Source organism: Chamaea fasciata, unplaced genomic scaffold (assembly GCF_029207755.1).
Source record: "Chamaea fasciata isolate MVZ Bird 193981 ecotype frontalis unplaced genomic scaffold, bChaFas1.0.hap1 SCAF_3, whole genome shotgun sequence".
Classification (NCBI taxonomy): domain Eukaryota; kingdom Metazoa; phylum Chordata; class Aves; order Passeriformes; family Sylviidae; genus Chamaea; species Chamaea fasciata.
In genome coordinates, this window is record NW_027094088.1 from 81,777,216 (window position 1) to 81,792,570 (window position 15,355).

Sequence of the window (15,355 nt, forward strand, 5' to 3'; positions counted from 1 at the left end):
CAGATATCTTCATACTTCTTTATGTAAGTCCACTAAAGTAAAGGAACTATCTGCAAACTAAATGCCTTTTTAACATAAAGCTTCTAGAATGCCAGATGTTTATAATACATATAAAGCCTAGAAAAGCTTTCATTGTATTGTCATATACTATAACTTGAGCTCTAAAGAAAATGTTTCTTTTTCTCTGCCCCTTCCCAATGCCCTCTGCTCTCCTTATTAGGAAGGGGAAGTAGTTGTTGCCAGTGGTGGAACATCAGAAGATGATGAAAGAGCATGGCACAGTGATGGCAGTTCTAGGTAAGTGACAAGGAATATAACCTACAGAGAGAATTCTTACCAAGAAATCTTTAATAATTTTTCTTGCAAACAGCTAATGAGTAATAACTAACACTTGTGCAGAATTAGAAGAAAAAGTGAACAAGAACATGAAACTTTCAGGATTTAATTTTCAGTCATATTGCTGACTAAAATTTAGGGAAGGTTTTTCCTTGTTTGCTAGAAGTAGAATTGTTTTGCAGGAAGGTATTTCTTTTCATGCACACAAACACTTCAGGCAGGTAGTAGCAGTTTCCTATGGCTCACAGTCTGAGCTGTGATCCTTGGTTTGAAATTAGAGAGCAAATAAAACATCCTGTATTTTTTCATTCAAAGCTATTCAAAACCAAAAGTCTTGAAAACAATATCCAGACTTCAATGTTTATCATGTTGAATTGATGAAGTGAACACAATGTTTACTTTGAGAGATGCTGTAAGTTAAGTTTCTTGCAAGACCAAATGATGTCATGGCTTTTGGTTTACTGCCATTTAAATTGTAGACTTTTTAACTTTGGGTTTTTAATTTCTTTTTTCTTTGTTATATCACATATAGCGACTATTCTAGTGATTATTCTGACTGGACAGCAGATGCAGGAATCAATTTGCAACCACCAAAGAAAATTCCTAAAATTAAAACAAAGAAAGCAGAAAGTAGTTCAGAGGATGAAGAAGGACCTGAAAAACAAAGGAAGCAAATTAAAAAGGAAAGGAAAAAGGGTATTGAGGAGAAAGATGGACCATCAACATCACCAAAGAAGAGGAAACCCAAAGAGCGAAAACAAAAGGTTAGATGTTCTTTGTGTATTACAGGTTGCTCATTCCTTCTGACTTGGAAATCATTGGATGAATGATTCAGTTACAACTACAACTTAATGTTGTCTAATTTTAAAACGCATCATGACTTTTACTCTTAACAAATGATAATTTGTTAAGAGTAAAAGTCATGATTATCATTATCACTCTTGCAAGTCCAGTGATAGATGGCTATAGTGATTTGCTTTCTGAATATGATACATTTGACAGAAGGAGCCCTTCTAATGTCCTTATCACTATCCTTGCTCACACCAGAAACTTCCTTTCTGTGGAAGAAGATTATTCAACTTCCAGTACGATTGAGTACTGGTATAACACTTTTTTTTGGGGTTTTTTTTTTACAGCTGTGCTGACTTGTCTCCCTATATAATTGCAATTTCTTTTAGATCTGCACAACCATGTAATTTTTTTCTGTCAATTCTATGATATCTGATATTTGCATTATGCTTGCCACTATTGACTCCGTCAAGGGAAATATGACTTGGTCAAGATTTTGTTGTTGTCTGTATTTTGTTTGCTTTCTAATATAATGTAATTACAATTTAAATCAGTACATGGAAATTTTCAGTGACTTCAGTTATTTTCAGTGGGTTTTTTGAGAGGTTGTTTTGTTTTTAATTGTTAGATCTGCCACCTTCACTTTTCCTTCTTTCTTTACGGAGACCAGAAGTGATCCATCTGGTACATGCTATTTGTTATTGTAAACGTATAGCTTCTATATTTGCAGTACTCAAGGAAGCTAACTGTATCATCTAAACTAAATACCTGTATTTTGTTTATTTATTAGATTAGAAGTCCTCAGCATTCTTTAAGATCATTATTTCAGTGTTTTAGCCCTCATTAGGAGGTGGACTGACAGAACAGCTGTTTGAACATGGAGGTTGGCACAATGTCAGATTAGCTGTGAATCTCTGGTATGGCGTACAGGATGTCAGGTGGTAGTCTTTATTCTCTCTTTAGGCTACTTTTTGTGTATTGTACACAGTTATTAGTTGCACTGTCAATACTAATAGTATATTGCTATTTACACAGTCTGAAACCAAAAGAATGTATCAGAAGGAATAAGAAAGCAGATGAGAAAAATAGATGGTGGGGGACATTTAAAATTATTGAAACCTGTAGTTTAGCTTCGTATTATAAAACAAAAAAACTGGTTGACAGCCTAGTATTTCCACTTAGATTAAAACTAAACTGAGTGTTCTGGGAATCTTGCATCCGTTTTAGTCCCAGTTATTGAGATATGGGATGTCTTTGATTCAAGAAGTGTCAGACCTAGATATTTCACACTTTTAAAGCTAACCTGCTTGAGTCACAAGAAAATATGAGGCTGGAAGTAATTGCAGAATATTACCTCATTTTCCTCTATCTCTAGGTAGCATTAATTATACCTGTCATTCTTGACAGATGTTAGTCTTTGAAGTTTCTTGTGGTGGACATTTGACCTCCTTATTGAGCAGAGAGTTCACAGGCCTTTCTGGTAGAAAGTTCTTCCTCATTCTGATCCTGATTCAAAATTAAGTCTTTTCATTGCGGAAAGGAGTTTTGACTGTCTTTGCAGCCACACACACAATCTTAAAAATTAAAAGAGGAGTAGGGGAAAATTGACATTCATCTCTTTTAATGCATGGGTTTCATGATCTTGAATGGTGCTTACATTTCTAATTCTCCTCTATCAAAAATCAATCTAAAATATGATACAGCAGTGAAGGAGGGAGGACAAGGAAGGATCACCCAGGAAGATCAAAAGTACAGAACAGTTTTTTTTGCTTTAGGTCACACGCAGAGACTGACTCTTAAAAGGGAGAGAGTTTGGAAGAGATATGATGAAAAAGCTTGTATAAAACTATCGTGGTTTAGAAAGGAATAAATGCAGAATGATTTCCTTCCTTATTTTGTTACAGTGAGATGTGGCACCTGATGTTACGGATACAAAGCTCAGAAATGACCCATTTTCCCATTCAACGTCCCCCTCACACCCCAAAGCCACCTGAGCGTGTAGTCAGGTAGTGGAACTAATTACTAAAGGATTTAGGAGAGTTTCAGAAATTATTTAATAAAGTCACTGGGAATAGTCCCTTCCTGATGAGTAACTAAGATCAATCTTGGCTTCCAGAAAGTTTCAAACTGATGATTAATGTGTAAAGTTATAATGAGGGAGCGTTCTCTGGTTAAAGGCTGTCATAATTCACCAGTTAGCTAGACACTTTGCTGTGATGCAGTGTATCAGTTTTTTGCAAGACGGACCTACCTGAACCTCAGAATTCACAAAGTGCTTCTATGTTACTGACTTATTTAAACAGAGAGGTTCTATTTTGATTTTTTTTTTGGTGTTTTTTTGTTTTTTACTATACGTATGCTTTTTCCTGTGATACTCACTGGTGTAATCATCACAGTACTTGTCATTTGAATTGGCACATTTGAATTGGTGTAATGGAATTACACATGGCATATCCTATTTGCAGTCTGGAGATGCAGAGTCCTCCAGCAGTGGCTGTATGAAGTGGGTTCCTGTACAGCCCTCGAGGATTGCTTTCTGTACACACAAAGATCCTGTTAGGAATTTCAAAGCAGCCTTGCTTGAATGGTTTTACAAACCTCTGCTTTATCTAACCTATTAGATACAGACAAGCAGTGTGCACCTAAGACCAGCAACTGCCTTGCATGCCATTGCTGACAAGTATGCGATGTGGAAATGTATTCTGAAAATGCAGTTCCACAGCACTTTATAGTAAATATGCCAGTAGGTAATGTGAATGTACCCAATCCAGCTAATTTTCATGTGATTTACCTCATAAATGTCTTCCTCCTTGTTTTGTGCAAGGTTCCTTAATTGGAGGCAGCTGTATAATTTTAGTGCCTTTTTGGCTAAGGCAACCATGTGAATTTGATTCAAGAGAATGACATGCTTCCATTTCATCCTTTTGGGCATGAGACATAGTTACTGCACTGTTACTAAATTCACTTTTTGTAAGAGTTTATCCCCACACACCCCAAAAAACCTCAAAAGACAGTAAAGATTAATCCTCATACTAGCAATAACTTTGTACTAATCTTGTGTGTACGTTTTCTTCAGAGGCTGGCTGTGGGAGTTCTGGCAGAAAATGGTTTGACGCTGGAAGAATGGCTGCCTTCAGCATGGATTACAGACACTGTTCCTCGGCGCTGCCCATTTGTCCCACAGATGGGGGATGAGGTATTGTAGTTTTCCCTTTCCCTCTGTGTCCTTGCTTCTTTTTGCCTTTTGTATTTTCATCTGTGCATTTTTCCCCAGAGACATATAATAAGAATATTTTGGATTTTCTTAAAAACGTTCTTTGATCTGGATAAAATTTGCTTTCGCTTCCTTGTACTTAGAAAATATTCTGCATAGTGTTGCTTTGAATTTTTATTATTATTCCATGCCGTTGCAGTAATGTTCCTTCTTGTATGGTATTCAGTGTGTTGATTTCCTTATGGCACCTGTAGACAAGCTGTGTGAGGTGCTTTATGTCATGAAAGTATTCCTTAATTGTAGAGCACTTGGTATCCTGAAGAACAGGTTAGAAATCAGATATGAAATTAAGTCTGGAAAACATACTTCAGTTTGGGGCTTGAAATAAAAACCAGGAATTAAGCCTCTTGGGGAAGGTTGTGAGGTTTTTTGCTTAGTGTGATTGTTTTGATGTAATTTTTTAAAAAAATTGCTTATTCTGAAGACAAACTCTGATATTGTCCTTATCACTTGTGTTCCTGATATTAAAAAACTGCTAGTTTCTTACAGCAGAAAACCACAAGAAAAGTTTTGTACATGTATTTCATATAAATATGAAACATGTATTTCATACAAACTAGACTGTAAATACTTTGTAAACATGACCCAGCTGTCTCAAAAAACGGCCCACCAGTTTCTACTTTGGAATATGTAGCAGGTGAACATTACAGCAAATTCTGTCAATAAGTAGTATTAGGTAGAATGCAATCCTGAAAGCCAGAGTCTGTTTCTTAAAACCCCCTGAGGTTAAAATAAGAGGAAATAGCTGGCTTATGCTGTAATGGGCAGTGTGTTGTCTCTTTGGGGCGCAGCATGTTTTCTGAATTACTAAACAGTGTTGTTGTATAGGTCACACCTTCTGTATGCTGTTGGAGAAATACTTGACATGGTGGCAAATTTGATTTACTTTGTTCCCAAGCTAAAGCTTTTTGTGGGCACCACCTTAGAAACTGAATCAGGAGCAGAGGTTGCATGTGCAAGCAGTTTAGAAACTGAATCAGGAGCAGAGGTTGCATGTGCAAGCAGTTTTGTTTTTACTGGATCACTTCACTGATCCTGTTCACAGCACAGCTATGCAAAAATTACATCAGCAATGCTAGTGAGGGAGGGAAGGAACATTTCAAGTTGAGAGTTGCAGCTAGTGAAAATGCTTATGGATTGGTGCCCTCCAATAAGCATGTTTTGGAGACTGCTGTTCAAAAGATCAAGTCGAAATAAATATATTTGGTGCCTGATACCATCTGGATACAGTGAAGCAGCCAAGGATTTATCAGTACCATACTGCTCAGGAGACTTTAACATCGTATTGGTTTAGTAAGATAAACAGTTGTGTTTGATTTGGCACCTGCTGCATAGCACGTACAATGTGTACTAGGAATATCGAAGTAGGGTACATCCTTTTGCTGAAAATGCTTTGTATGGGAGAACAGGAAGTTTTGTGTCCTGTGCCTAGAAAGTAGGAATAATTGCAGCAATAGACAGCATGTTTGTAATTGAGCCGCTTTGTCTGAAATTCCATCTCTGATACTTGCCATACCCAGATTTACTTAATACGTGGAAAGAAATTATTCATCTAGAAAGTTAGTTTTGAGATACAGAGAAATAAAGGATTGGTTTAATTAGAGAAATGTTGTGAGAAGAGATATTGTGTGACCTTCTAACATTTTGTTGGATGGTAGGTATGTTTTATAGGATTTGAGGGGAGATATATTACAAATTTGTTTTCAAGCTGTACAAACAAGTAAGAAAAAACATTTAGCTATATTTAGTTACACTTAGTGTATAAGAATAGCACATATCATCCCATTTCCCTTTCTGAATAGTGCTGTTTACAGATCTCTGCCCTGTGTCTTGAGGAAGGGTGGAAACGCACCAGAGAGATGGGGTTGCAATTTTGCTGTCTGAATATCCAAATACAAGGCATGTTTGTTGTTTGTTCTGCCCTTAACACGATAAAAACCCAGTTTTGTCTGGGTATTACAAGAAACATGCAGAAACAGAAATTCATCAAGAATAAAAATATTATTTCCTGGGAAAAGACATGAATTTTTTTTTCACAGATATCTTCCCAGTTTGTTCTTCTGACAGAAGGGGCAATGCTTAGAACCATTTGCAAAATAAAGAATATTTCACTTCTGTAAACTGGGTTGAATTTATGTAGTGGTTTAGCAGAAACACTAAGTGTAGCCGAGATTGTTTGTAGCCTGTGCACTTTTTTTTTTGTTTTGTTTTGATTCACTGAAATGTATGGGAAACAATCATCACAATGTTGAGAGTGTAATGTAAATTTGCCTTCAGATGTGTCTCAGTAGCCTCTGTTCCTTTTCCTGTCAGATAGATTCTGACAGTGCCTAGGAGATTCTCATTGCTGCTTTCATGCCTATTCTAGCTGCTGTGTGTTTTGTCCCTATGAGGATATTATACATATTGAATACTCTAAAAACAGGGATTTAAAAAAATGTGGTGCTGAGTCCTTGTCCATTTAAAAAAGTTAAGATTTGCCACGTGTCACTGAGAGTTCAGTACTTCTTAATGTAGAAACCTGGCAAAGACTTCTTTATAATGTTTTATGGTACAACAGTTTTGGAAAGCAGATAGAAATACAAATATTAGTGTGTTTATTTGTATATTTTGAAACTTAGAGGGATTCTGCTCTGCTTTTTTTCGTTATATTGGACCTTTACATTAAAGCTGTCTTTCCTTTGTGCTGTTAAATGGAAATCCCATGTTGGGACACTTGAAGAGGATCTTTTGTTTGGCATGCATTGTACCAAGAATACAGCCATTTATCAGACCTTTGTTCTAACAACTTTGTGGAACCTCTGTTTCACATTTCAAATACATTTCTTGAATACGTGTTTATGGGTTTCAGCTTACTACCTCATTACAGTGATGGCTTTTAATAAAAGCATTCATCCATGTGGTATGATATGCAACAAGATCAAAGTGGAACTGTTAGATTTTGGATGTCTGAACCACGGAAATCTGTACTGGAAGGATTAAAAAAATTAATAAGCACTGGAAATATCTCTATTAGTTTGTTCAAGCCTTTGTTAGGTTTTTTTTCAGTGATACGGAAGCAAACACCAAAATCTTACCGGAAAAATAACAGACTTTTCCTAGAATATGTTTCTCATTCAAAAAAGATAAGCTAGATCATGAATTTAGTGATACTTGATTGTTAACTTATGGCTGTTCTGCAGTAATGTATAACCAGATGGATTAGTGGAATTCTTGTTGCTGTCATTGAATTGCTCTATGGTGCAATGATAAATGGATGATTTTGTTACTGATTTTGTTGGTCTCTCTCATGTGTAATTTAGGGTATTTTGTTCATACAGAAAATAATGTTCTAAGTCTTTCCTGCTTTTTTCTGTAAATGTTTCTATAATAGCTTTTTAAATTTTCCTCCACTTAAGAACCCATGACTTTGTCAGGAAAACAGACTGAAAAGTCGATGAAATAGAAAGTAAGCACATTGTACGGCAGTGACTTGGTTAGCATTTCAGCTCCTCAGAGTCTTTGTAGGATAACTGTCACGTTTCACTTTTAGGTTTACTATTTCCGACAAGGTCATGAAGCATACGTTGTAATGGCCAAGAAGAACAAAATATATAATATTAATCCCAAGAAACAACCATGGCATAAAATGGAATTGCGGGTATGACTTCTTTTTCTTATTTGTTTATATCTTAATATTAAAAAAAATAGGAACTAAGTGGACGTAAAGTTCCTGATATAAATAAATCTAATGTTCTTAATGTTTAAGATAAGGGGAAGAATTTAACTTAAGAGTCAAATGAAATCAGACCTTAACCTGTACTACTTTTTGTATCAGTTTGAGCAGATGAGATGCTGTACTACATAGCAAAATATTTTTCAAACATATTGTGTTGTGAAATAATTGCTCGTTGTGGAAGACTAAATTTCAAATCCTTGATTTTTATGTTATCTGGCAGGATTATAGTATATTCAATATACCCACGTTTTCATGTTTCAGAAAGCTATTTCAATTAACTTCAGTGGTGGTACAAAGTATTTTGTTTATTTTAGGAGCAAGAGCTGATGAAAATTGTTGGTATTAAGTATGAAGTGGGAATGCCTACTCTCTGCTGTCTTAAACTAGCTTTTCTTGACCCTGACACGGGTAAACTGACGGGAGGAGCCTTCACCATGAAGTAAGGAAAGGAATATTGTATGCAAATTGGGGGTTTTCTTGGATGGGGATGGCCAGGGGGGTGTTGAGGTTGAAAGTTAAATGATGACATTAATATTGACCTTGTGCTTTTCAAGTGTTGAATTTGAAGTGTTAATTTTTTTATGTAAGTGCTTTATGTTATGTTTTTGCTGTCTTATCGCTTAATAGTTATGTGTTCTGTTGTAATTAGGTACCATGATATGCCAGATGTCATAGATTTCCTAGTTTTGAGACAACAATTTGATGATGCAAAGCATAGGCGATGGAATATAGGTAAGCTGTGGGGAAAGTTCTGTGCTGTGGTTTTGTTTGTTTGTTTGTTTTTCTAAGTGTCTACCTATTTTCATGATAACTTCCTTAAAAGTAGGTTATGGTAAAGAAATCCTAATACTCAGCTGAAGTCAGAGAGTAAACTCTGCCCATAGTTAGCTGGGGAGTTCTGCTTAGTCCTTGACCAAAGTGGCAGCAAGCAAGCAAAATAATGAAGGTGATCTTTATAAGAAAGTGCAAAGAAAATTTCAATTGTATATTTGTAGAGAGAATAGTTAAGGATAGGTTTTAGGAATATGGTGTTTATTGCTAGCTGATAAGTTCTTGTAGCCTATATATATTTTGTATCTTTTTTTTTTTTTAATTAAAGGCCCTCCTACAACTGCATTGCTACTAGGATTATTTTTCCCGATTTCTGAAACTGCTGCTGAAAACATGGGAATAATTCTTCAGAATTTGCAAATTGATGTCTAGATTGTACAAAAGGAATGCTCTTTCCTTCTCCTTACACTTTTTGAATTCTGTTCTAAACCCTGTGGTTTAGCTTCATTGAAGCGTATATAATTTGCTGCCAAGTGACGAGGGAATTACTTGGATTCTTTTTACTTTGCCTGTGCCCAGTTATTTCAGAGTACTGGATACTGGAACAATGCCCTTGACTGTTAGGTCCTCCAGTCAGATCTATTTCCTAATCATCTTTTCCATATGATGACAAAGATCACCTTTCAGCAATGGAATGAATTAATCTCCTGTCCTTTGATACCCTTAGGTTGTGTGCCTTAGCAGGAGATGTATAAATTACATGATTTGGTAAAAACCTTAGACTTCTGATCCAATAAGTAATGTAAACCTTGTTTTCTTCTTCAAAGATCATTTCAGTTTAAAGATCTTATAAGTAATAAGGTTGATGGAGATTTACTAATAGGTCACTAAGCTTTGCTCTTTTCTTGTGGTTATGGATCTGTGGTCTTGTCCTCCTCTGCCATGCCATGTTTTTGCACATAATCATGGCAGCAGCAGCAGAATGATTGCCGTAGTTTGTTTGTGAACAGCCTAGCCAGGCTTCCTGACCTGGTACTGTATTTCAAGAAACTTGCAGTCTGGAAAAAATTGAAGCTACACAAAAAGTTTTGGAAGTACCACGACCTTCTATCAATCTTCCAATGCAAATAATGTGAATTTTTGTTGTTGTTTGGACTTTGCTTGTTTTAGGGAAGAATATTTGCTTATCTATTGTATTTTTAATATTAAATTTATGTTAACATATGAATCTTTTTAGAAGGAACAAACATAAAATTTGAAATTACAGGTTCTTATTTGCATTCAGATTCTATTTATTGCATATCTTTATCTTAGTATAGTTTAGCTTCAAGTTAAATTCTTGGACTAAAAGCTATTCCAGTAGTATTCCTGCAACTTCAGCTGCATGTCTCAGACAGGTGTGCATACCTGTCTCTTACGTAGCAGCCACTGTGAGTTCCACAGACATTTTTTGTTATCTTCAAGCAAGCATTATGCAGGAATACTCAGTTCTGGAAAATTGCACTAGAGCTGCCTTCTTCTGAGAGATTTTGGACTGCTCTCTGCATAGATGAGGTAGCATAGAGGACCAAGGGGAAAGTAGTGATTCAGGAGATGGTTGTTTCACTCATGTTATTTTCTGCTTTAGCGTCCTATTTGTAGGAATGCTGTGGCTCTTGAGAACTTGGAAGCAGCTGCCAGTATATGCCCCTTTAAGTGGATTTGATCTGCCTAATGTTCAGTTCAGTGAAGTCACTCCTGGTTGTACCTATGCATGTTTCTTTGTAAAACTGATCACCAGGGAAGGCGATATTGGAAAACTGTAATTTTATAGCTCTTCAGAAAACAAATTATTCTTTTCAAATAAAGCATCAGTCCTTATTTACATTTTTGATCTTGCATTTCAGATATTTTTCTCTTTACTTGGTTCTATTCAGCACAATTAGGACTATTAATAGAAGCTTTATAATTGTCCTGAATTACTTGTGATCCGTTAAAATTTAAAAAAAATGCAGTAAAGAAAGCAGACCATTTTTTAGAATATTTTTGCCTCCTATTATTTCAGACAATTTCAACAAGCATTTGGGCAGAGGGGTGGATGTATTGAAATGGAACAAATACTGCAGCAGTTGAGAGTGTGTGTATATTCAAATTGCATGAACATAAAAATATGTAGTTCTTGGAATCTCAGGCTTAAAATACATTTTTTTCTTGTATTGAACAGAATATTATGCTAAAATTTTTTCCTAATTTTGTGGCATGTGTTGTAGAAAATGTTAGCATTTACGATAGTGTGTTAAACATGCATTCTCATGTGTAGTTTTTTTTTTTTAAATAATGCTTCTGACCTTTTTTCTGAACTGCTTAAATGCTTTGTGGTAGTGAAGCCATTGCAAGTCATAGTAAATTACTTTACTAACCTTTTGAGCTAGCTTTAATAAATTTTATTCTATTATCAGTCAGATTGCCTGCAAAATAAAGAGAATGAACCTCTTGAGTTACATTTGCATTGCTGAAAAAGCACTTCAGAAACTAAGGAGGACGAGCTCAGCGGCTTGTAAAATATTCCCTATACAGAAGTGTCATAGTGCTTAGTTATTTTAAGAGGTAGCATGTCGTATTTAATGCGAGTAGATTTGAATCTTAAAGCACTGATATGTCTTACCTTTTATATGAAATTAAGAAATAAATTCATAAGTAAAGAATATGTAGGTAGATTTGCAAATTGTTATTTTTCTAAAATGCCATATTAACTCTCATTTTGGTTAAAAAATAATCTTCAAAAAGAATTTAATAGTTTTGTTGGTTTTTAACTGAGCATTGACTCATGCTTGCCTCCTGAGGCTGTAAATATTCAAAAGTATTTTCGTATTCAAGATCAAGCCAGAAATATCTAAACCCACTTTTCTGGGAGGGTAATGCCTTATATTGATGAAATTATTTTGTGTTCTTTCCTAGGTGATCGTTTCAGGTCAGTGATAGATGATGCTTGGTGGTTTGGAACAATTGAAAGCCAGGAACCTCTTCAGCCTGATTATCCTGATAGCTTATTTCAGTGCTACAACGTCTGGTTAGTAAATTTATCTTCAATCTTTTTTTTGTTAATTAGTTACTTCATTTGAAGTACTGACTGAGAAACTTCCTTCCATTAAATCCAGTCATGAATCTCGCTGTACCAGCTTATTATAATATTCTGTAGTGTATAAATTAAAGTTGTGTTGCAAACATTAAATAACTACATTGTTGAAGCAATATTAGTAGATAATTTAAGTGTGGTTATTTTTAAGCTGGGACAATGGTGATACTGAGAAGATGAGCCCTTGGGACATGGAGCTGATACCAAGTAATGGTATGTTACCTGAATAATATAATTTCCTTTACAAGTGTATTTTTAAGAAGAAAAAGAATGTTATATGGTTTTACATAAGCAATCCTGTGTTTTGGGGGAGTGGGAGGAAGGCCCACAAACCAGTTGCATTTAAAAAATATCTTTAAATCAATTACTAAATTAAAAGTGAATCAAGATAAAGGAACTGAAAAAACAGCCATGCTAGATAAACTGCGTGATGTTGAAAATAGAAATAATACAAAAATGCTATAGATAATGTACAATTAAACTCAGCTCTTTGTACATTAAGGAGGATAAACCCATGCCTTAGGTCAGCTTGAGGAAACTGGCTGCTCTAAGATATGTCAGCATTCCTGCAGACAGTCAGTGCATTGCAGAAGCAGCCTGTGCCTGTGAGAGAGTTTGGTAATAAAAGTTTTTTCTCCCCTGCTGGCCCAGCACATGCTGCAGAGTGGACAGCATAGCATGGGCACTGTTCTCATATTCACGGACAAGAATGTAGTATCTTCTTTCCATAGTTTTTTGGTTGGTTGGGTTTTTCTATGACTTCATAGAACTCTTGTTAAAAGCAGAGTAGAATCAGCATTTTTTCCTTGTGTTTTCCATGAAACATTTGATAATGTTGTCTCTCAAAAGGAACCATAAATAATTCATTATTATTTTAAGTAGTAATTGTGTTCATTTCAACTTTTTATTTTGGTTCAATCCTTCTTTTAATAAGTACCTCTTTGTCATAAGTAAAATACAGGTGTTAGAGTGATAACACGACTAAATAAATAATTAAAATAGACCACCCCATTTACCTTTTAGTAGGGGCCAATTACTGTTGTCTTAAGAAAGGAGAAACCATTTTCAGATAAAGAATAGGTACTGATTAAGATAGCTAAACCAGAACCTGATTTTTTTCTCTGTTCACAAATATCAACATTTGTTATACCTTCTTAAAAATGTTCAAGAGGACTGCTTAACATCATACTTTAAAAATCTGCTGTTACACTATAAATTGTCAAAATTGGTAGGTTCTTAAAGGTGCTAAGGTGATAACACTATTGTGTACTCAGGAGCTGTGGTTTTAGCATTTGAACTCAAAACTCTGGTAATGTAGAACCACTACCTGGGCAATGTTTCAGCAGCACTGTCAAAGTTATCTTAAACTCCATCTGGAAATCATCTGCCATTCCTTACCAAAATAACTTATTACCAAGAATATTGGCTTTTAAACACAGACTAACTCCAAAACACAAATTTTAACTGTGATAAATGAGTGTCTTAGCTGGTTCTAAAATAAATTTTACAATTAGCTATTTGGAAGAGGATAAATCTTCAGGAAGGACCTCTACACTAAACTGCATTGTAAGGATTTAAATGTAACACAGAATAACATACAGAAAGGATACTGGATACATCCAGAATGTCTTTGAGCAAATGAAGAGTTATGCATTTGTAAAAATGATTTCATGGTATCTTTGATTTACACGTATATGTATTACACAAGATACAAACATTTATGTTTTATTTAATTTTCATATTCCATTCCAGCTGTATTTCCAGAAGAACTGGGAACTAGTGTTCCTTTAACTGACGATGAACGTAGAACACTGCTCTACAAACCTTTGGATGGAGAGTGGGGCTCCAGGACCCGAGATGAGGAGTGTGACAGAATTATTGCAGGGATAAACCAACTTATGACTCTAGGTAAATTCTGAATAATATGGGAAATGGTTTTGGTTTATGTTTTTCAGACTTATGATCCTGTGCACTTCTGAAATTACCAAAATGAATGCGATAAAATATACATTTAACCTCCTGATTAACTGGAACAAAACTTTATCATTAAACATTTTTAGAGTTTATTTTTATAGTCAGTACTTATGAAACCTAAATTTTTTCCTGTTTTCCAAGGTAACTGTTTTTGGTAAATAATTTAACATATGCTAGGGGATAGGTGTTAGGGTTTTGTATGTTAAAAGCCAGTACTTGAATTTTTAACTTAAGCTACCAGAATCTCATGTTGGGGTTAAAATTAAAACCTTTATGATTAAGTGAATATTAACTAAATTATGGACAGATGGGGGGAAGAAAAAAAAGCATAGATTTACTTAGATAATGAATATCTATGTGTGGATTTTCTCTGTATTAGCCTTTCCTAATTCTTGATTTCTTCCCCACATCTCCTTAATTAGGCAAAATGTTGAGGGAAAAGTAATTGATTTACCTTAGGAAAGCTACTTGCTATTAGGAACAATTATTCTTTACAGGCAGCTTCTGAAAAAGTAATTGTTAAAATGCTTAACACATCACTGCAGAATTTACCTGGTCAAAGATGGATGTCTGGATGGAGATCTGTCAGTAAATACAGGCTGAATTACAAGTCTTGTGTCTGTCTTTATGGGGATCAAAAGATGTTCAATCGGCAGTCTTAGGTTTTGGGCGAACAGTGGTCATGCATTAAATATAAAAGTTACAGGTACTTTGTTTAGCTGATTTTTCAAGCACTTAATCCAAGGTAAGATTTATGTTTCAAAAAAGTCAAAAACCTCTTAACCCTTGAAATAATTCTGATTACCTGTATATCCCATATGGTTTCTTTGATGACATACTGCATAAGAAGCCTCCCTTTGCTCCCTAAACAAAGGAGTTATCTGTACAGTGTAGTAGAACTACTAAATTAGAGATTTATGTTAAAAAGTGAGGAAATGAAATCTGAGCTGTTTTTTCTGGGCTATCTAAGAGTAATGGTTTTAGATTTTGCATTATGGTGTATGGCAGACCACTTAGTTTGGGATTTGGCTATAGCAGGTATGGTGCATATTGGTACACAGTAGCAGTTGCCAGAACGTTCAAAAGAGTAAGTAAACAGCTTTTAGACAAAGAGCAGTCTTTTTAGCAGCACCATATTTTCTGTTTTTAAAGACTTTTGAGACTTCTGAAGGTGATTTTTTGGTTTTGTATTGTGGTATTTTTCCTTGAGATGTAAGATGTTAGAATGGTGTGTCTAAGCCCTCACGATGATAAGTACAGGAGGGAAAAAGCAAGGTTGTTTAGGTGCACAGACTTATGTTGCTCAGCAATTGTCTAGCACTATATTGGATTGGTTTTGGAAGGCATCTTTGCTTTTAGGTAGGGACGGGAGAGAGTG

At 35.2% G+C, this 15,355-nt stretch overlaps 1 protein-coding gene across 1 annotated transcript in view; it reads left to right on the top strand.

Moving 5' to 3' along the window:
• Nucleotides 1–15,355, top strand: part of PHIP (pleckstrin homology domain interacting protein) — a 105,827-nt gene that overhangs the window by 71,973 nt on the left and 18,499 nt on the right. Inside the window, exons 22-30 of the mRNA XM_066179652.1 lie at nt 221–297; nt 869–1,100; nt 4,202–4,321; nt 7,932–8,039; nt 8,432–8,556; nt 8,767–8,849; nt 11,826–11,937; nt 12,155–12,216; nt 13,756–13,911. Coding sequence (XP_066035749.1) covers nt 221–297; nt 869–1,100; nt 4,202–4,321; nt 7,932–8,039; nt 8,432–8,556; nt 8,767–8,849; nt 11,826–11,937; nt 12,155–12,216; nt 13,756–13,911 — 1,075 coding nt within the window. The remainder of the gene's footprint in view (nt 1–220; nt 298–868; nt 1,101–4,201; nt 4,322–7,931; nt 8,040–8,431; nt 8,557–8,766; nt 8,850–11,825; nt 11,938–12,154; nt 12,217–13,755; nt 13,912–15,355) is intronic.